Below are 22,875 nucleotides of genomic sequence, written 5' to 3'. Positions count from 1 at the left end.
AATCTGTTCTTGGACTGGATGGAAGTCTTGATAGCTTCAACAAGGGAAAAGAGTTATTGATTACTTCCAGGATCTTGGACCGAGATTCTGGGAGAGTAGAAAGATCAAAGGCAGATGAGAAAGAATGTAAAGGGCAGTTTGGGAGATCAGGGTAGTGAGGATGCAAGGGTCTGGTTCTCGGCAAGAATGGCCTCACGAGTGTCTAGCAGGCATGGATGGAAGAGTCTGAAGTTCTGGGAAACTGGGCTGGAGACGGTTCCTGGGGAGTCCCTGGCGTGGATGCCACGAGACAGGATGGAGTTAAGGAAGAGAAGCCCAGTGCCTGTGAGTTCACAGGGAATTAACTCAAGGAAGGGGAGGGGAGACGGGTGTCCAGAACGCCCAGAAAGAAAACCTTTTGAGATGTTCTGGCCATAGAACATGCTGCTTGATAATTGAAGTGAGATGAAAAATGGAACGAGACCACTTGGGTTTGGCATTATGCTAGTCGGTTTATGGCCTTGAAAAGAGTTCTCTCTCTTGAGCGGCAGGGAAGGAAACCTGATTGGTGCTTATTTAAGAGAAGAGAAGGAGAATCATTGTGATGGTGACTGGAAAAAAAAAATATATCAGCAGAGTTCTGATGTGAGGCGGAACCGGGATGAGGAGGCTGTGTGTTTAAAGTAAGGGGTCTGCTTTCTAGAGGTGAAGAAACCACAACGCTGTGTGTAGAATCATGTTGACATTAAAGCAGAGAGAGGCTAATCGCAAGAGCGGCTTTACTGAGGGGACAGGGCAGAAGGGGAGTCCTCTGCGCCACAAGCAGTTCAGGTAGGCTGGCAGAGCTTTGCAGAGGGTTAGAGCGCCGCTCTTCTGGAGAGGTCTGTTTTCTTTGTTGGACATGAAGCATCACCAACCAAGCATGCAGAAAGGGAAGTAATGTCAGAGGAGTAAAGAAGGACAAGGTTAGAGGGGTGAGGAAGGGGAGGAGAATGCTGGGCCAGGGAAGGACGGTGGGGAGGCTGGTAGGATTGCGCCCCCTTGAGGTTAGGACATAGTATGCATTTCACATGAGACCAGCCCTGAGTGGTACAGGTACTCCTGACTCCCTTAAGCAACTTGGGCTCTGTAGTCAGAAGTTTTTATGTGTCCTGGCCAGCCAGTGGTCGGGACAAATCTCTCCCACTCATGTCCCCCAAGTAAGCACACAGGGGCTTATATTAATTATAACTGCTTGGCCATTAGCTCAGGCTTAATACTGACTAGCTCTTACATTTAAATTAACCCATAATTCTTATCTATGTTTAGCCACATGGCTTGGTACCTTTTCTCAGTTCTGCCTTGTCATCTTGCTTCCCCTGTGTCTGGGTGGCAACTCCTGACTCAGCCTTCCTCTTCCCAGAATTCTCATCTGCTTACCCTGCCTATACTTCCTGCCTGGCTACTGGCCAAGCAGCATTTTATTTATTAACCAATCAGAGCAACACATATTCACAGCATACAGAATGGCATCCCAGAGCAGGGCTCTGTGGTCCAGGGGAGAGAGCAGCTTAACTCAGATTGAGGAGAGAGGAGAGAGGTAGCTGAATGTGAATGCAGAGGCACAGTGAAGGGATGGGTCATGATGTTTCTGACCAATGCAGTGAGGTTGGGGAATTGTTGGCACCAGAGGGAAAGACTTGAGGTGGAAACGGAAATTGGAATGCTGACAAATCAGATCATGGATGAAGTATAGTCACTGGTATTAAAAATATCTGGGATATAGCAGGGGCTCACTACATGACTACTGAAAACCCTAGAATTGGTGAAGGGCTGGTGATGCTCAACTTGATGAACAAAATCATCAGGCAGACTGACATCAAGGACTGGCTTCAAATGTTGGAGGGAAAGACAGAAACAGGGAAATAAGAAAGTCAAGGTCAGACACCTGCAGGCCCCTGTGAGAGTTCAGTTAGGAAAGCAGACACCAGGCTAACACGCAGGTCTCAGCTCCTAGATCCTCCTCTGGCCTTGATAGACTCATAAGAAGAGCTTCAAAAATGGTATCAGCCAGGCGGTGGTGGTGCACGGCTTTAATCCCAGCACTCGGGAAGCAGAGCCAGGTATATCTCCCTCCGTGAGTTCGAGGCCAGCCTGGTCTACAGAGCGAGATCCAGGACAGGCACCAAAACTACACAGAGAAACCCTGTCTCGAAAAACAAAACAAAAACAACAACAACAAAACGGTATCAGCACCCGGCTCCTAAGACCATTTCTAAACAAATCAAGACCCCTGGGCATGTTGGCAAGCTCCTGTTTCCCACTGTTCTCAGGCTTGGTCTCACCAAGTGTCTGGATTTGTGACTGTCCCAGGAGTGTGCAGTGATCCTCCACCAGGGGCGTCCGAATCTGTGTTTTCCCGTGGGAAGTGAGGATGCTTGGCTGTGTACTTCCCCGGGTGAGACCGTTTCCACTCCCTCCGCTATCCATCTGTTTACATCTTTGGCATCCTTTGCCCTCCCCTGTGGGTTTCTCGATCACATTTATAATGATTTGTTGAAAGCCTTATATATTTTTGATGCTATTATATGGTGGGATGTACTACAAATACATTTTTTATGCAGCCATGGCTTGTCTCCCCCACGAATTCAATAGCAAATGTAAGCTTTAATATCAATACTTAATAATGTTTTGCTTCTGTCTGAACTGGGACAGGATATTAGCTGGCCTTGGGCCATGCTATCTTATTTATCCCACTGTGGCATTTTAAAAATTAAAGTAACACAACACATAAAGTTGGATAGGGTGGCACGTGCTTACAATGTCAACACTGGAGAGCTGAGGCAGGAGGATTGCAAAGTTGAGTCCTGCCTGTGTGATGCTATCTCAAAAAATATGACACAGACACACACACACACACAGACACACACACACAGACACACACACACACATTTTAAGGACAAAGGGACACAAGATGTTTCTTCTGGAAGACAAGAGTTGTGAGGCAACTCTGAGAAAAGCATTGTGTGTGTTTCAGGAGATGTGTGCAGTCCTGGTATTAATCTCCCGTGGCTGGCATAATAAATTACCTTTAGCTATGTGGCTTAAAACAGCAGCATTTTGTTCTTCTTAAGGTTCCAGAAGTCAGAAAGTCTGAAATGAAGGCAGGGTGGTGCTCCCTCGAGCCTCCGGCTGCAGGTATTCATCGGCTCTGGACATCAGTCTCTGTGTCTGAGTCAAATGGTTGTCTGCCCGTGCCTCGTGTGAGTCTTGGGACCTGGCCTACTGTGATGCTGAGCATACAGTCTTGGGGCTGTCTACCCCTGACCATCTGCTTCCTAGCTGCTCCTGAACCAGTGTTAGGTGGTGGTGGTGGTGGTGGTGGGGATCAAAGTACTTATCTCAGAGCACCTTTGTGAGGAGTGGCAAGTACTTGTAAAGAGCTCAGAGTCGAGCAGGCAGGAAGACAAGCCCTGCCTGTGTGTGCCAGGCCGTGGTTCTGGCAGGCAGACAAGCCCTGCCAATGTGTGCCAGGCTGTGGTTCTGGCAGGCAGACAAGCCCTGCCAGTGTGTGCCAGGCCGTGGTTCTGCAGCTTGCTTGGCTTCGTGTGGTCTCACTGTCCTGTGATCTTTCTGCTTCCCCATTTAAAAACATGGCTGTCACAGGATTCTAATCCCTTTCTCTCCTGGCTTCTCTTTCAGGTCAGTCACCATTCTAGCCATTTGATATTCATTATCATCTCTGAAAATCACACCTCTGACCATTCTGTAGATAAAAAAAACCCCAACAATCTCAGTGAGGTTACACAACTTGCCCAAAGCCTCACGGTTGGTTCGCAAGTAGCCAAGCGAGGAACGCAGCCCAGTGTGTTCTCTCCTCTGGTCAACTCCCTGTCATGTGGTCTCTTCTACGTTACAGGAATTCGACTGGTCTTATCTTCCCCTTAAAGGCGTTTCTTAGAGTTGTTGACAGCCTTAGCAAGAGAAGAGCCCACTTTCCCAAATGGCAACGTTATTATGCAATACAGTTGAGAAACGAGTCATGTGACCAGTCTTCAGTGGTGTGTGCATGTGTGAGTGTGCGTGCACACAAGCTTGTGTGTATACATCTGTATCATGTGTTTTCTTCAGAAGTAGGTCCCATGTCACCTGCAATCCCCCCCCCCCCCCCCCCCCCCCCCCCCCCCCCCGTCTCACTGGTTCCTCTCCAAACAGGTCTCCAGTGCCTCCCCTCATACCCGCCGCTCACTAGCTGCTAGCCTTACCCCATCACTCCCAGTCTGAGAAGACTTCCTCTATGTCTGGTGAGTAAGGATGAACAGTAAGAGGTTGCTCTTCCCTTCCTCCTGAAAGCAGAAGTAATGTCTACCCATGCTTATCACCGGCCAATGTGCAGTCTTAACTTGTTTTGTTCGTTTTTTTTGTAAAGATGGGAGAATGGCAGCTGGTGAGATCAGTTAGGGGATGGTCGTGTAGCTCATGTATCCAGTTCTTTGCAAAAGCCGAACAAGTGTACAGGGACGCTTCTTAAAAGTGTCTGGCTAGCCCTTCACTCTCTTTGCCTTTTGGCCATGACTGCAAGTGTTCTCCAATTTGAAATGGTCTTTAGAATTTCTAAGTTGGTATAGAAGAATCCCAGCGTTGCTTGCTCGTCCAGGATTAAAACTAAGAACACCCAATAGTATCAAATGTTCGTCAGACCGTGAAGTCAGGCTAAATGTGTACCAACCACAAAAATTTCCAAACAGAAAACCAGGTGCCTTATTTTATTTTTAAAGTGTCTCTGTCAGTCTCAGGACTCTCAAAACATGCTTGAACGGCAGCAGCGGATTTGGGGGACAAATGTGAAGGACTGTGGTAGCAGAGAACTGACCGAGTCTCGTAACTTCCTATTCTAATAGTGATTTAAAATTCAGCCCGGAAACGCAAGGAAGACGAAACGTACCTTAGATAAATATTTCTAGTAATCCCCAAACGTTCATAATTTGCTTGCTTAGATGCTTCGAGGATCTAGATACTGATTTAGACTGCAGCTCTGCTTTGGAATGATTTTATACGTGGGGTAATTCCACCGAGGGCCAAGAGATGGCGCCAAACCGCTCACGCACCGCGGTTCCCGGGCTAAGGCCTGGGCTTGGTCAAGCACTTATTTTTTTCAGAGCACTTCAGAGGTTACTTTCTCTTCGGAGAAGGAAGTCTTGGTAAGTAAGAAGGCTTTTCTGGATTTTTTTTTTTTTTCCAAATTATTGGGTTGACGCTTCAAATGGGAAAGAAAATGGCAAGGGCCGTGCAGGGAATAGGTAACCTTCCTTTGAAATGTTTGCAGAACGACTCTGAGGTTGGTGTTTTAAAGCGGGGCTGTCCTTTGAAGTACCTAGGGCAGTGGGACTTAACGGGAGACAGGCAACAGCTGGCATTTCGGTAGCCAAGGAAGTGAGCCGACGTGTGTGTGTGTGTGTGTGTGTGTGTGTGTGTGTGTGTGTGTGTGTGTGTGACTGTCCGTTCCCCCCCTCCCGCCCCCCCCCCCCCCGTCTGTCTGTCCCCCACACCCCGGGGTTTGGGGCTGTTTTCTCCTTTCACGAAGTCTGTAGTCCTTTGTGGTCCTGACATCATACTGTCTGCGCTGGATGTATGGAAACAGTGTTTCATTTCCCAGTCACGTGGTGCTATGATCTCTAATTGCTCGGCACCTCTCACTGATTCATGAGCATTTTGGAGGAAAGACTATTTCAGTCACTCCCATGCGATTTCATATCCCCATCCCTAGTTCCCACCGTGCCCCGTGTCCAAAGGGGACTCGGAACAAACATTGTTTAAGTGGTTGGAAGTGACTGAGACCAGATTCCCACACTCCGTAACTTGAGTCCAGCACTCTTCCTCCGCCCAAAGTTTGACGGACTTAACGACAAAGCTCTTCTCATGCACGCCTTTGCTTATGGCTATTAACTACCCTTCTGCTTCTCATAGCTCGAATTTTCACAGCGACTCCCTCCACCCGCCACCTTTTCTGGTTTTGAAATAGGAGTCGTGTTGACTGTTCTTTTTTTTTCTTTCACTTTTTGTTTGCTGTATTCAACTCTCACTCCTGTCCCCTCAGACTCCCTTTTAAAAACATAAACTCTTGAATTTCCAGTGATATCGTCCCTCTGTCCCACCCCCTCAACTACGCATTCACTGAGGTTCGGGACTGCTTCTCAGAACGTGTACTAAGAACTGCTTGAGGTTTTGAGCAACCTCCAGGACTGATATGTGTCCTTATGGCCACATGGTGGCTGAATGACAGTCCTCTGGACAAGACACACAAGCTATCAGAGGAATTTGTAGGATGGGACTTCATCCGTGAATATCAGCTCTCTACCATTGTGTTGAAGAGGTTGGCCCCCTTTATGTGTGTATTAATACTATAAATAATACAAGCAAGCTTATTTATGTGTGAAATTTTCATTTTAAAATACGCCTCTCTTTATGTTGGCAGTCCCACTGCCGAGCAATCACTGAAGGGGTCATTAGAGGATCTCACAAAGGTGAGATTATGGGAATGCTCGTGATGTGATGAAAACTGAAAAGATAAGAATGGCTAGTGTAGAAAGCGACAACTCATTCATAACTTGACACAAGTTGTATATCTCAAGTGGATTTAAAATTTTTCTAATTCATTAGTTCTTTGAGAATTTCATGCACTGTATTTTGATTGTATTCACCCTCCCAACTCTTTCCTGCTCCACCCCTCTCCCCTACCCACCCACCTTAGAGTCTTCTGTTTTCCTCCTCAACCCATCAAGTCCAATTTGTGCTGTCCATATACTCTTGGGCACGTGACCTTGAGCTCCATTGGAGCTCATCAGACCTACTAAGGGCTCCACCCTGAAAGAAAACTGACCCTCCTCCTCCCCCTCCCCCAACAGCTGTCAATTGCCAGGAGTTCCTCAGCTAGAGGGGGGACTTTATGACCACCTCCCCTCTCCATGCTGGGATCCTTCAAAACAACTTTTACATGACTGTAAGATGCTATTCTGAAATTATAAAAGATGTTAAATTTTTGAAATTTTAGAAATACTTGAAAGTATAAGAAAACTAAAGCTATGATTTGGACATAACTACCATTAGCATTTGGCATAATTTCCACCCCCCCTAGGTTTTGTGTGTGCCAAGTTATAATTTGCATTTTTACAATTAGACTCTCGGTACATATGCAGTTTGGTAACCTTCCACTCACTTGATGTTATATTGCAGGATTTTGTTTGTTTGCTTGTTTGTTTTTTGAGACAGGGTTTTTCTGTGTAGCCCTAGCTGTCCTGGAACTCACTCTGTAGACCAGAGTGGCTATGAACTCACAGAGATCCACCTGCCTCTGCTTCCAGACTGCTGGGACTAAAGGTGTGCGCCACCACCACCCGGCTTGCAGGATTTTTTTTTAATGCAGTATCTGAAGCTGTGTGTTGTGCCAAGTTATGAACGAGTTATCGCTTTCTACACTAGCCATTCTTATCTTTTCAATTTTCATCACATCATGAGCATTCCCATAATCTTACCTTTGTGAGATTTCAGTGATTGCTTAGCAGTAGGATTGCCAACATAGAGAGAGGCATATTTTAAAAGAATTTGCATAAATTATCATCACCCAATAAAATGGTACTAATTTCTCTTTCCTGCCTGAGTAGTAACTGAGAGTCATTCTCGTAGTTCCCACTACTGATGTTGGGTGCTTTGTCTCTGCATTTTTCTGGATTTGGCAGATGAGAAACAGCCCCACTTAAAGAAATCTTTTAAGGAATATTCTCCCTTGACTCACTTTTATCTTGTGCTTAAATATGTAAAAAAACAAGTTAGACAACTTCTGACATTTTATTGCAAAATGTTTATTCTGTGTCTTTAAATAAAAGTATATGTTCCTACTTAGCCAATAATATTATTAAAAGTAACCTTTCTTTCTTCTTTCTTTCTTTCTTTCTTTTTTTCTTTCTTTCTTTCTTTCTCTTTCCTTCTTTCTTTCTTCCCTCCCTCCCTCCCTTCCTCCCTCTTCCTCTCTCTCTCTCTTTCTTTCTTCCGATGTAGCCGAGGATGACTTTGAATTTCTGATCCTCCTGCCTCTGCCTTCTAGATGCTGGTATTACAGGAGTGTGTCACCATATCCCTCTCCCCCAATTTTTTATATGTTTGTTGGTTTGTTTATGTGTTTGTGTGCGTGCGAGCACACGCATGTGTGTGTGTGTGTGTGTGTGTGTGTGTGTGTGTATTTATTCATGTGTCCACATGCCATGGCATAGGTATGGATGTCAGAGAACAACTTTGGGGAATTGGTTCTCTGCTTTCACCATGCAGGTCCCAGGGACTGAACTCAGGCTGTCGGACTTGGCAGCGAGTGCCTTTGCTCACCGTCACAAACAAGAAGGTTGATACCCGTAGTTAGTATAACAAAAGTTATAGTTTATTATGCCGAGGGCCATCGTACAAGGCTACACTCTAAATTCCTAACTATGGTCCCAAGCCTGTCTCCCTAAGGCTGCTCACCTGTGTGACATATCGTAGCTGAAGGTCAGGTCCAGTCTCTAGCAGAAGTCTCTAATTCAAGGGTCAGGATCTTGAGGAAGACTCTCCAGCTGCTGGGCAGATCAAGGTGGTGTCTCTACTTATATACTGCCCAGTGGGCATCATGGGGTTCCAGGACCGTGTCTGGTTACCTTGAGTGAGTGAAATGACTAGGCTCTGGTTATCAGGTACAGCCTTAGGGACAGTGTCTGGGGTTTCCTGACTAAGCTGTTTTTACATGTCTAAAGGACATTTTTTTTCTTATGCTCATTCTATTCAGCGAAGCACTTCACTGGTCTGCCATTTGTGTCTTCAGAGTGTCTAATGCCTGGTCCTTCTTATTGTCACTCCCTTAAACATCTTTCACAGTGAATCCATCTGAATCAAGTTCTAATTCAGGCTCAGAAGTCTCACTTAGATAACCATACGCTATTTGGTTAATGTGCATTTTCTGTCTTGTGATACTGGACTTTATTCACACTATAGGATATTAATATTTTTGTAGATTATTTGAGGAAAGAATATGTTAATTTTGAATTTTGAAAATGTGAAAAATACAAGTAAAATTTAAGAATAAGACAAACTCCTTTATAATTTGACCATACACAATCAGTCACTGTGTCTTCATCTTTGCCTATGTGCATATGTATTTTTGAATTGTTACTGTAGTTGTATAATGACCATCTTCCCCCCACTCCGTGTTTCACACTAACCTTTTTTAAAAATTTCTTCTCTCGGAGCCGGGCGGTGGTGGCGCACGCCTTTAATCCCAGCACTCGGGAGGCAGAGCCAGGAGGATCTCTGTGAGTTCGAGGCCAGCCTGGACTACCAAGTGAGTCCCAGGAGAGGCGCAAAGCTACACAGAGAAACCCTGTCTCGAAAAACCAAAAAAAAAAAAAAAAAATTTCTTCTCTCATATATTACATCCTAGCCACAGTTTCCCCTCCCTCCACTCCTCCCAGCCCCTCCCCCAAGCCTCCCCTCTCCCCCGGAACCATTCCTGCTCCATTTAATGGCATAACAAGTTACACTAGGATGAGGCACATATCCTCATATCAAGGCTGGACCAAGCAGCCCGATAGGAGGAAAAGGGTCCCAGGAGCAGGCAAAAGAGTCAGAGACAACCCCCACTCCCACTGTTAGGATTCCCACAAGAACACCAAACTACACAACCGTACCATAGATGCAGGGGATCTAGCTCAGGGCCATGCAGGCTCCCTGATTGTGGCTTCAGTCTCTGTGAGCCCCTGTGAGCCTTGCTTAGTTGAGTCTGTGAACCTTGTTCTCCTGGTGTCCTGACCCCTCTGGCTCTAACCATCCTTCCTCCCCTTCTCCCACAGGGTTCCCTGAGCTCTGCCTCATGTTTGGCTCGGGGTCTCCACATCTGCTCCCATTGGTTGCTGGATGAAGTCTTCTCCCGGTTACTCTGCAATCCAAGCCTCTATTTAAGAAATGCCTGCTTTTGTGCCCCAAGCTCACAAAAAATTTTATGTATAAAACAGAACCCGAAGGTGGAGCCGGCCAGGTTGTCTCAGCCATTCGTCCTCAGTGAAACATGAGGTCTGTGGGCTTGTGCACCTTCCTCCATGTCTCATTCAGGTAATCTTTTCGCATTACTCGATGTCACTGATATGTACGTCAGGGTTTGTGACCTGATGTGATGCATGTGACACCTTCTGGGCTCTGAAAAAAATAGTTATTGCTGACGTACTTTAGCCTCACACACCTTCTAGATTCTTCCATGTGCTTTATCTTTTCTTCATGAAACATGCTATCCCTATGTAGCCAAGGCTGACTGAAAACTCTCAATCCCCTTGCCTGGGCTTTTCTAGGGCAGAGATCATCCTGCATCACTGTGGCTGGCTTTTCTCACGTGCTTTGACACAGTTCCTCTCTTCCCCCATTTTGTGTTAACTGCAAGAACTTCCAAGTCTCTGAATCTCATTTCCTTCCGTCTGCAGCTCCTAGGCTAGTAGTTGTTGGAGAAATACATACTCCTGTTTATGAAACCTGTGTCAAAAGGTGAGATCCAGAGACTAAAAATAAGTCTCTGGCATCAAAAGGACAAATGGAATGAGCCTCTGTGTCTGCTGCTCTGTTACCTCTGGCTCAGGTGGCTGCAGCTCCTGTATTGGGTCTTCAAATTTTTTTTTTTGACAAACACCACCCAGGAGGCTGTTCTAGCCCTGAGAGAGTTTTGGTTGTGAAACCAAGGCAAACCCTCCCAAGAATCCATTTGGAAGCCCCCACACTAGTCAAGACACATAATCACTAAAAGTTCATATTGTCCCCTCTAGCCACAGACTGAGAAAATACTTCATAAAAACATGGGATAGTGATGAATGCTGGAGTGGATAAAGAAGGCACTTGGGATTCTGGGAAATGGAAGCTTAAAAGGCATTACCTAATCTTTATTCATCTTAAAGTCTCTCTTACTTCTAGAGCTTGAACCCAAGTAAAAATGCTGTGGAGAAAATGGTAAGGACCCTTTGGGATAGCGGTTGCGACATGACCCGAGACAGAGAACCTGTTCTGGGAAGTTTTCATTTCCTTTGCATCCTGGCCTTCATAGTCAGAAGCATGATCCAGTTCTCTGAGTCACTTGAGTTCGCGGTAGACTATTCAAACAGGAACCTTACTCATGTCCCCAAAGACCTGCCACCAAGAACAAAAGCCTTAAATCTGTCTCAAAACTCTATACTGGAGCTTCAGGTGTCCGACGTCAGCTTCCTGCCAGAGCTGAGGGCTCTGAGACTCTCCCATAACAGGATCCAGAGACTTGATTTCGGTGTGTTCAAGTTCAACCCAGATTTAGAATACCTGGATGTCTCCCACAATCAGTTGCGGAGCATCTCTTGCCATCCTGTGGTGAGCTTGAAGCATTTAGACCTCTCATCTAATGACTTTGACGTGCTGCCTGTGTGTAAAGAATTTGGCAACTTGACGAAGCTGAGTTTCTTGGGATTAAGTGCTACGAAGTTCCAAACCCTGGATCTGCTGCCGATTGCTCACTTGCACCTAAGCTACATTCTTCTGGACTTAGTGGGTTATCATGGAAAAGACGGCGAGAGAGAAAGTCTTCAGGTTCTGAACACCGAGGCTCTCCACTTGGTCTTCCATCCAAATAGCTTGTTCTCTGCGGAGGTGAACATATCTGTGAATGCCTTGGGATGTTTACAACTGAGTAATATTAAATTGAATAATGGAAACTGTCAAAGGTTAATTATGTTTTTATCAGAACTCACCAGAGGTCCAACCTTATTAAATCTGACTCTCCACCACATGGAAACAACCTGGAAATGCTTGGTTGAACTTTTCCAGTTCCTTTGGCCCAGACCAGTGGAGTACCTCAACATTTACAACTTAACGATAGTTGAGAGCATTAATAGCGAAATTTTTATTTACTCCGACACGGTACTGAAGGCATTGACAATCGAGCACGTGACAAATGAGGTGTTCATCTTTTCAAAGGATGCACTGTACTCGGTGTTTGCTGAGATGAACATCGGGAAGCTGACCATCTCAGACACACCGTTCATCCACATGCTCTGCCCTCCGTCCCCAAGCATGTTTGTGTTTCTGAACTTCAGCCAGAATGTTTTCACCGACAGTGTTTTCCAAGGCTGCTCCACCTTAAAGAAATTGGAGACACTTATCCTACAAAAGAACGGCTTGAAGAGCCTTTTCAAGGTAGGTCTTATGACTAAGAATATGTCCTCTCTGGCAACTCTGGACGTTAGTCTGAATTCCTTGGACTCTGGTGCATACGAAGGAACATGCACTTGGGCTGACAGCATATTGGTGCTAAATTTGTCTTCGAATGTACTTACTGATTCTGTCTTCAGATGCTTGCCTCCCAAGGTCAAGGTCCTTGACCTTCACAACAACAGAATAATGAGCATCCCTCAAAAAATCATTAAGTTAGAAGATTTGCAGGAACTCAACGTTGCATCCAATTCTTTAACGGACCTTCCTGGATGTGAGGCCTTCATCAGCCTCTCTGTGCTGGTTATTGAGCATAATTCAGTTTCCCAACCTTCAGCAGATTTCTTCCAGAGCTGTCAGAAGATTAGGTCCATAACAGCAGGGAACAACCCATTCCGATGTACATGTGAGCTGAGAGAATTTGTCAAAAACATAGGCCGAGTATCCGGAGAAGTGGTAGAGGGCTGGCCTGATTCTTACACCTGTGACTCCCCAGAAAGCGCTAAGGGGACCCTATTGCAGGACTTCCACATGTCTGCATTGTCCTGCGATACTGTTCTGCTGATTGTCACCATTGGGGTCACTTTGCTGCTGTTGGCTGCCATCGTGACTTTCCTCTGCCTCCGCTTTGATCTGCCCTGGTATCTGAGGATGGCGTTTCAGTGGACACAGACCCGGCACAGGGCCAGGAACATCCCCATAGAGGAACTCCAGAGGAATTTCCAGTTTCACGTTTTTGTCTCATACAGTGAGCATGATTCCACCTGGGTGAAGAATGAATTACTACCAAACCTAGAGAAAGATGACATCCGGGTTTGCCTCCATGAGAGAAACTTTGTCCCTGGCAAGAGCATTGTGGAGAATATCATCCATTTCATCGAGAAGAGTTACAAGTCCATCTTCGTGTTGTCTCCCCACTTCATCCAGAGTGAGTGGTGCCATTATGAACTCTACTTTGCCCATCACAATCTCTTCCATGAAGGGTCTGATAACTTAATTCTGATCTTGCTGGAGCCCATTCTCCAGGACAACATTCCCAGTAGGTACCACAAACTGCGGGCTCTCATGGCACAGCGGACTTACTTGGAATGGCCCTTGGAGAAGAGCAAACATGGGCTCTTTTGGGCCAACCTTAGAGCTTCTTTTATTCCTAAGTTAACGTTAGTCAATGAAGAAGATGTGAAGACTTGAAGCTTGGATTTCCCACTTAATAACATGTCAACTTGGACTCTGATGAGCACTGTGGTTTTAAGTCCATATCTGGGGGTACTTCTTGTATGGTGTCCTGGTTTGGCTTCTGTGACCATGATAAACAACATGACTAAAAGCATCCTGTGGAAGAAAGTGGTTTTTATTTATTTTTTATTTTTTTATTTTTTTTATTTTTTATTTTTTTTTTGGCTTATGGTTGTGGTCTCCCATGAAGGGAAGTCAGGGCAGGAACTCAGAGCAGGAATCTGGAGACAGGAACTGAAGCAGGCCCGGGGTGGCACCACCCATGGTGGCCTAGACCCTCCCACATCAATATTAATCAAGAAATTGCCCCCCCCAAGCTTGCCTGTAGGCCAATCTGATTGAGATATTTTCTCAGTTAAAGTTCTTTCTTCCCAAATGTGACCCTAGCTTGTGACAAGTGTACAAAAAAAACCCAACCAACCAAACAAACAAACAAAAAAACAAAACAAAACAAAAAACAAAAAAAACTAGCACCTATGGTTTGGAGATAAAACATCCCCAAAGGCTTCTGCTTGGAGGCCTTGGGGGAAAATCTGATAGTGCTATTTATAAGTAGTTTATGAAGGTGCTAAATTAATCAATGGACCTACCCACTGCTGAGCTTACAGCTGAATGGACAAGTAGGATGGGGGCCCTAATTGTAGGAAGTACGTCATTAGGTTCATGTCTCTGAAGGCTGTGTTTTCTTCAAGACTCATTTTTCTTACTGTTCTTAAGTCAGTGTCGGAGCATATGTAGCTCAGCTAGTCCCTGAGCTCAGTGTGACCCTTCTACCTCAGCCTCCCAAGCGCTTCGTGACAGGGATGAACCACCACAATTAGCTTATGAGTGTGCTCTCTCTCCCCACCCCCTTCTCTCCGCTTTCTCATCATCATAAGGTGAACCACCCCTCCATCACATACCCCCACGGCCATGATACTCTGCATGCCCGCAGGTCCCCAAGCCAGGGACTCAGGTGAACCTGAACGGAAGCCATGATGCGGCTGAGGGATGGGTGTGGCGCTCATTTTGTTAGTCAGAGGCAGCTCAGTCTCATCTGGCTTAGCTGTCCACTCTCATGTTGACACATCCTTTTTAAGTAAATGCTCCATCATTCATAGAGCGTTCCCGCCCCCTCCTCCTTTCCCAGATGGACTCAGTGTGAGCAGGAGTCTACATGGCTTCATGTTAGCAAGAAAGAAGGCAATGGTATGTGTCGGTCCTCAGAGAGTCCTGGAGATCCCTGTTGGCCTTTGACTGAGCTTTTCCCTCCTGTGTGTGTATAGGGAGATTGGTAAAAGTTTCTGAACAACAGTTTGTCAGTAGGCATGAAGAGCCAAAGCATGCTCACAGGTTTAGAGAGAGAGAGAAAAAAAAAATCTCCACTGATGCTATAAAAATGTGGTGGGATTATTTGGGACTTAATGTTTTCTTTTCACTTATTTGTGTGTTCTTATTTGTCTTAGAAGAGTTTTATTTGGTTAATAAAAATTGAAATTACTAAGAACTTTCATTTGAGAAAAACATAGATATAGATATTTGATCTAGTTGTAGGAAAGAACTTTAAAAATATCAAAGTAGCAGGGCATATGCCTTTAACCCTGTCCTTGGGAAGCAGAAGAGGACAGATCTCTGCATTTGAAGCCAACCTGGTTTACACAGCGAGACTCTATCTCAAAAACAAACAAATAAAATGCCAATGGCACGCTGGAGCCAGTGTCTTTGTTAGGGTTTCTATTGCTGTGAAGAGACATCATGACCACGGCAACTGTTATAAAGGAAAACATTTAGTTGGGGCTGGCTTACAGTTCAGAGGTTTAGTCCATCATCATCACGGCAGGAAGCATGGCTGCACACAGCTGGAGGGGTAGCTGAGAGTCCTGCATCTGGATGAGCAGGCAGCAGGAAGAGAGAGTCACATTGGGTCTGGCTTGGGCATCTGAAACCTCGAAGCCCACCCCCGTAACACACTTTCTCCAGCAAGGCCACACCCACTCCGACAAGGCCACACCCACTCCAGCAAAGCCACACCCTCTCCAACAAGGCCACACCCACTCCAACAAGGCCACACCTCCTAACAGTACCACTCCCTGTGGGCCTATGGGGTCCATTTTCATTCAAACCACCACAGCCAGCTTGTAAAGACTAGTCATGGCCAACTGCTAAATATCCATCAATTCTGCAGCCAGATCAGCTGGCAGCCAGCATCAGCTGTGGAGGGACCGCTAGCATTCCAAATATCAACAAATGCTACAAACCTGAGTCTTGTTAAGTTCATCAGCACTCAGCTGAATGGCAGCAACAACCGAGGAAATCTATTGACATAAAATATGTAGATTCATTGTTTCAAAAAAAAATCATGAAGTAGAAAGATGAGCAGGGAGTGAAATGTCTGCACAGAGTTGGAAGGGCCAATGTCAGTAACATAATGGAGAATGTACAATAAGGTACTAAACTATGATCGCGATATGAAAACAGTTATATCAGGTGAACAAATAAGTCACTGAAGAGCTACAAACTGTCAATAAACAGGAAAAAAGCTCAGTGATACAATAAAGTGAAACCTAAGTGTGGACAGAAGACGCCCCTGGTGTGGCATTTTCAGTTTTGTGATTATAGGTGATGATGTGTTAATGGGCTACACCTGCTTTTAGGTGTGTTTCCAGGTCTTGGATGTTTGATGCCATTGCTATTACAGCAGGGGGGTGGGTGTTTCCCCCCTTTGAAGTGGTACCGGAGATCCTGCCTCCAGGCACACGCTACTCAATGAGAAGATGTCCAGATAAAACCAGAGGTTATCCAAACAAGCAGACCCAAAAATCACAACCCAGGGACACAAGAAGTGTGGGAAAGCCAAGCAACACGGCCCTCCAAGAGATCCGACGAGAGAGGTGACCTGTGGAATACAAAGATACCGAAATGGTGTCGCCCCTGGTGACTGACCACGTTCCCGTGAACGACCACACATCCAAGAGTGTTCGAGCAACTTCAAATGGTCTTGAAGAATCTTCTTAAAAGGACACAGAGTTGGGTGGTTAGGGAAGGGGAAGTGGATCTGGGAAGAGTTGGGGGATGGATTTGATGAATACACGTTGTACAAAACTTTCAATGAACTAGTAGGAATTTAAAAGCTACTGAAGATAACAAAATGCCAGGTAAGGCAGCAACAGAGAAGCAAACGTCAGCCACAAGGGTGAGGAAAATTAGCAATATGGACGAAAAAGCTAACAACATGGAAGAAAATTCAGCAAGGGAAGTAAGATTTTGAAAAAAATGCTGGGGATGACAAAGTTCAACACATCAAATGGAGACACAATGGAGGGTGTCGCTAATCAACTAAACCAAGCAGAAGAGAGAGTACTGAGGATGGGGGACATGGCTGACAAAACACTGCCCTGAGATACCAATCTGGAGAAACAATGAGCATGCCCACAACCTCTAAGAACGCTGAGACATGGCTGAGAGACCGAGCCTAGGAATCCGTGGGATGGGAGAAGGAGCTGAGGTAGACACCAACAGCACGGGGAATCTATTCAATGAAGTCACAGCAAAAATTCTCAAAATCTGGACATTCAAATCAAGACGCAATTAGAGCTCCAAGTGGACATGGCCAGGAAAGCCCTTTTCTGGGGTGTGTTATAGACAAAATGTCAACAACACAAAGCAAAGAAGCCATACTAAAAGCTGCAAGGAGAAAACTCACAAAGACAAACACCAGAATAACATCAAATTTCTTGTCAGCAACCCTAAAATCCAGGAAATGTAGGAGGGTATTGTAGCACGAATCTTAACAGGTCTTATTAATAAAATCAACCCTAAAGCCAGGTATTGGAAGATCAGAGAAGCAGAATAAACCACAGCCATCTCACCTTGCCAGTTCCTCAGCTGATCCTGTTTCCTCAGACTGGAAGCCTCTGAGTCCTCATCCAAGTGGATCTCAGCTGAACTGCTGCTCAGAAGCCTAAAAGCTTAACCAGCTAAAAGCTTCTAGTTTCTGGTCTTCATGCCTTATCTACCTTTCTGCTTTCTGCTATCACTCCCTGGGATTAAAGGCTCACTTTCTGGGATTAAAGGCATGAGTCACCATGTTTGGCTGTATCCTTGACCACACAGAGATCCAGGTAGATCTTTGCCTCTGGAATGCTAGGATTAAAGGCGTGTGCTACCACTGCCTATCCTCTATGTTTAATATTGTGGCTGTCCTGTTCTCTGACCCCAGACAAGTTTATTAGGGTGCACAATATTTTGGGGAACACAATACCACCATAGGGTATATTTCAAACTCTGAAAGTAAGTAATTGCCAAGCAAGTTTGTTATACCCAATTAAACTAGCCTTTAAAATCGGTGGGTAAATAAGGGCACTCTCCAAGACAAGCACAAACTAAGACAGTTTATGATATTAGTCTGGTACCGTAGAAGATATGAATACACAGAGGTAGAAGAAATACAGTCTTAATATTTCTCTTTTATGAAACAGTTTGAGGAACATTGGTACTAGGTCTTCCTTAAAAGTTTGGGAGATTTTTCAGTTTATTTTTTTAATAAGAGTTTTTATTGTTTTCCTTGATGAGGATGGAGAAACTGAGAGACTGCTCCATGGGCAAAGCATTTGCTGCACAAGTGTGAGGAATTGAATATAGATATGTATTACCCACATAAATGCCAGGCAAGTGTGGAGGCTGCCCTGTAATACCAGTGCTGGGAGGCAGAGACAATGACCCCTGGGGCAAGCAGAGCCAGTTAGACTAGATGAATCCAAAAGCTCCAGGTTCAAGCTCCAGGTTGAAGCCTTGTCTCAAAACATAAGGTAAAGAGTAATTACACAATACATACAACATCAGCTTGTGGCCTTCTTCACACCCATGTGCACACATATGCACACACACATGCCCACACACATGCGCGCGCACACACACACACACACACACACACACACACAGAGGCTCATGCATATACCACATACATAACACAGGCCAAAACAAAAATATTCATTAATAATTCTCTGGGATATACCATAATCTACCCTGTTTCTTCTCTAATTTTATTAATTTAGGTTTTCTCTTTTTTGTGATCAGTTTTGGCTAGCATTTTGTTTATCCCATTAATTTTCAAAAAACTACCTCTTTGATTATTCTAGTATGGTTATTATATTCTCTTTTAGTCTCTGCTTTATAAATTCAAGAAGATCAATAAGATAAGATCCAATTCATAAATTCTTTAAGAAGACCATAGATTATAACCAAGTTGGTTCCAATCATGGTTCAGCGAACACAAATTATTAAGTATAATATGGTGCTCCACCATGCCTAATATTTAACAAAGGTGTCAAAAACATGCATTGGAGACCATCAGAGTGATTCATGCCTTCAATCCCAGCAGTCTGGAGGAAAAGGCAAGTTGATCTCTATGAGTTTGAGATTAACCTGTCAACCTCGTCTAGGTAGTAAGTTCCAGGTCAGCCAAGTCTACATAGTGCGACACTGTCTCGAAACAAAACAAAGCTGAAAAACAAACAAACAAACAAATAAACAAGCAAACAAAAATAAAAACAAACAAAAAACCAACTAACCCCCACAAAAACAGACACTAGAGAGAGGTGGTCTCTTCAACAATTGGTACAGGAAAAACTAGATACCCACATGTAGAAGAATGAAACTAGATCCATACCTCCCGCCTTACACAAAAATAAATTCAAAGTGCTTCAGAGACCCGGAGGTAAGGCCTAAAACCTTGAGAGTGCTAGAGGAAAACCCTTCAAGATACAGACATGGAAAAGGATTCCAGTAGTTTGGGAAACAATCCCAGGAGCCAACAAATGGGATTGCATGAAATGAAAACCCCCTGCCCAGGAAAGCAAGCAATAACCAAAGTGAAGAGACAGTCTACAGAATGGGAAAACCTGTTTGCCAACACCACATTTGATATAGAATTAATAGTTGGAATCTATAAAGAGCCACAAGAATTAAATAAACATTAAAGAGCCCAACTCGCTGGGCTGAATGAGCTAATGCACACAACAGACAATTCTCAGAAATACAAACTGCCAGTAAATGCTTGGAAAGTGTTCAACACCCTTCGGCATTAGAAAAATAGGAACTGAAGCTGTGTTAAGATTCCATCCCACCATAGCCACAAGGACCATAACCAAGAAACCAAAGGACAACAAATGCAGGCAAGGATGGAGAAAGGGGGGGTCTTTATGCAGATTCGGTGTGAGTGCAAACATGTGTAGCCACTATGGAAATCAGAACGGAGCTGGACCAAAAGACTAAAAATAGAGCTGTCCTATGACCCAGTTACTCGGTTCAGATTACATTCCAATTATATGTTCAAATTGGGACGAGTATAATGACACATATGCAAATACCACAATGAAGCCCATTATCCTGTATGGTTAGTATTGCTTATGAGCTTGACAGGATACAGAACCATCTAAGAGACAAACCTCTGGGCTTGTCTGTGAGCGACTGCTGGATTAGGCCGAAGTGGAAAGATACACCCTAGATGTGGGCTGTCCCATCCCAAGGGCTAAGATTCCTGAGTAAATAAAAAGAAGACAGGCTAGTACCAGCTTTCATCTCCGTCTGCTTCCTTTCTATGGATGTAGCGTGACCAGCTGCCTCCCTTGCCTGTTGCCATGACTTCCTCATGATGAGAAACTGTACCTTCTACAAGAAGTAAATAATATAAAACCTGAAGGATTCTAAGTCAACACAGCACAGACACGGCCCCATGGGTACTGCTAGCCATTCACAATGGCCAGGGAATAGCGCTAGCACAGGTAGTCCTCAGTGGACAAAGGAAATATGATTCACATACACAATACAATGTTATTCAGATCCAAAGAAAAGTGGAATCAAGACATTTGCAGGGGAAAGAATGGACCTGCAGATCATTGTGTTAATGTAAATAAAGCAAACGCAAAAAGACAAATGTCACATTTTCTTTCATAGATAGATCCTACATTTAAAGTTATATTTGAATTATATGTTCTAATTGGAACAAAGTATAATTACACATATGCAAATGCATAATAAAGACCATGATTTTGCATGCTAATTTTAAAAATTAATTTTAGAAGGAAAGTACACTTCCCAGCTAAGCTTGGTGGTATACCCTCATAATCCCAGCACTCAGGAGTGAAGTGAGAGGATTGTGAGCTCAAAGCCAGACAGATCTACACAGAGAGACTCTGTCTTCACAAAACAAAGTGAGTGACAGCTCACCTGCCTTGCATTGTACAACTGGCACTAAAATTCTTACCATATAGAGATCCAGAATAGTCAACATGAGCTGAGAAAGAAGGACTTGTACTCTTCTGACTTTAAAACTCACTACAAGACATCAGTGACCAAAACAGAGCCATCCAATACAAGGGTATCAAGTTAATCAACAGGATGTCATCTAGAGTACAGAGGTAAGCCTGTGTATCTACGCTCAGTTGACTTCCAACAATGGTGCCAAGACCACCCCATGGAAAAAAGAAGTCTTCTCAAGCACGGGGCTGAGACAATTGGATATCCACACGCAAAAACAGTTTGATCCCTGCCTCACACCATGTTCGATGAAAGATCACCAAATGCTGAAGGATTAGGTTTATCTTGGTGACTGAGTGCTCGCCTGGCATGCGTAAGAATCTGGGTTTGAGATCCTCCTAGGACAAATAAAACAAAAGGGCAGGGGAGTGGCAGATGCCCAGCAGTTACCTGTCGCCTGCCAGGGCCGGTGCTTCAGGGGTGAAGGGCAGACAACCACGCCTACAGGAAATGAATCAGAGTGGAGATGTAGACATGGCCAACATGGGAAAAGACGTTTGATGCCATTATTAAACTGGGAAACACAAATTCAAGCCGCAGTGTGGTACCTCTTCGTAAATCATGTGATGTCCTGAAGCCAGCATTCCAGAGCCCTCGTCCCCATCCTTCAGGTTCTCGCGTGCTTTATGCTGTGTCTTCCATGATGCTCCCTGAGCCTTGGGAGAAGGCTGATAGAGAGGCCCTTTTTAGGACTGCAGTCACTTATTGTCCGCCCTTTGACAAGTTAGGAGTCTGTTAAGTGTTAACCACTGCAGAAAGGGACTTCTCTGGCTAAGGTCAAAGGCGGCACTGATCTATGCTTATAAACACTCATAGTTAGAAGGCAGCTTGACAACGTGTTCATTTAGCAAGTCAACAGTGATGAGTTCCCCTCTAGGGCTTATAACCTCGTGATTCACAGTTGTTTGACCAAGTTTACGGTACTAGGTGCCAGGAAGGACTTCCTTCCTGTTAATTAGATCTGACCCAAGAGTGGTTGGTTACCTCATAACCTTTGTGCCACGATTGCACCAGCACATCCTTGGGCATCTCTTGAGAGCTGGGATCATAAAGCCCATGCCTTTAGGAGCTGTGATAACTATTCTTGGTTGTTAGGTTGACTACGTCTGAAATCAACTAAAAACTCAAGCTGCTGTGCTGGATTTTCAGCTAGCTGGATCTTTTGAGGTAGGAAGACCCACCTGAAGTCCAGTCAATTGAGATCAGAAGAACCACCCTACGTCTGAGCCACGCCTTCTCACGGCAGCCTATGGAGAGGACAAGGAAGAAGGAAGGTTTTTCTCTTTGCCTGCTTGTTCTCACTCCTACTGGCAAGTGTTATGGAATAATCATTTTGTACACTGTGAAGAAATGTCACTCCGGTTTAATATAAAGCTAGACGGCCAATAGCAAAGCAGGATTTCGGGGGGGGGGGGCAGAGAGAACGCTGGGAAGAAGTGTTGTGAGGAGACACCAGGGACACCGAGCAAGCAGCATGGGCTTTACCAAGTAAAGGTAACCGATTAAAGAACATAGGTTAAAAGATACGAGTTAATTTGAGTTATAGGAACTAGTTAGATACAAGCCCAAGCTGCCGGCCGAGCTTTAGTAATTAATAAGGAGGCTCCATGTGGTTATTTGGGAGCCAGATGGTGGGGTAGAAAGGTCTGACTACAGCAAGTCCATTCCTTTACCGTTATTAGAGCCTAGATCCTGATGTGTACTGAAGACTGGATGAGACATCCGGCCTTGTGGACTGAGCAACTACTACATACTTAGACTTTCCATTGTAGACAGCCATTGTGGAACTAGCTGGACCACAGCCTGTAAGCTGTAAGTTTATTCTAATAAACCATGTATATAAATCCAGATCCATCCTGTCAGTTCTGTTCCTCTAGAGAACCCTGACTACTACCAGAGCCAAGGGCTGAATTCTCAAAGACATCCCCTATCTCCAGTTATGAGTTGAAAGGAAGACGTGGTGTTGGGGGGGGGTGTGCTTCATTTTTTCTTTTTTCAGTTTCGGAGACATATTTAACCAAACATTTTCCCGATTAAACAAATTCTGAGATGGGGAACAGAGAAAGATCATCTGGGAACTATGACAGCTATTCTTGGTTGTCAATTTGACTACTGGAATTACATATTCTCCATTCAACATATTCTGAGATG

The 22,875-nt window shown here is 44.7% G+C and overlaps 1 protein-coding gene across 5 annotated transcripts; it reads left to right on the top strand.

Annotated features, from left to right (window-relative positions):
* The first annotated feature begins 5,061 nt into the window (after positions 1-5,061).
* On the top strand, positions 5,062-13,809 carry Tlr6 (toll like receptor 6). Of its 5 annotated transcripts, none has more exons than XM_076546335.1 (3): positions 5,062-5,159; positions 9,828-10,047; positions 10,930-13,809. In XM_076546335.1, the coding sequence occupies exon 3, from the start codon at positions 10,963-10,965 to the stop codon at positions 13,381-13,383; it is 2,421 nt and encodes an 806-aa protein (XP_076402450.1). In that variant the 5' UTR covers positions 5,062-5,159; positions 9,828-10,047; positions 10,930-10,962; the 3' UTR covers positions 13,384-13,809. The 5 variants fall into 5 exon arrangements, with proteins under 5 accessions (XP_076402450.1, XP_042141954.2, XP_042141955.2 ...); XM_042286020.2 differs by having other exon boundaries at positions 9,828-10,086; XM_042286021.2 differs by having other exon boundaries at positions 9,828-10,086; positions 10,914-13,809.
* The last annotated feature ends 9,066 nt before the right edge of the window (positions 13,810-22,875 follow it).

The sequence above is a fragment of the Peromyscus maniculatus genome, chromosome 10 (assembly GCF_049852395.1).
Source record: "Peromyscus maniculatus bairdii isolate BWxNUB_F1_BW_parent chromosome 10, HU_Pman_BW_mat_3.1, whole genome shotgun sequence".
In the NCBI taxonomy this organism is placed as follows: domain Eukaryota; kingdom Metazoa; phylum Chordata; class Mammalia; order Rodentia; family Cricetidae; genus Peromyscus; species Peromyscus maniculatus.
This window is presented reverse-complemented; position numbering and strand designations above follow the sequence as displayed.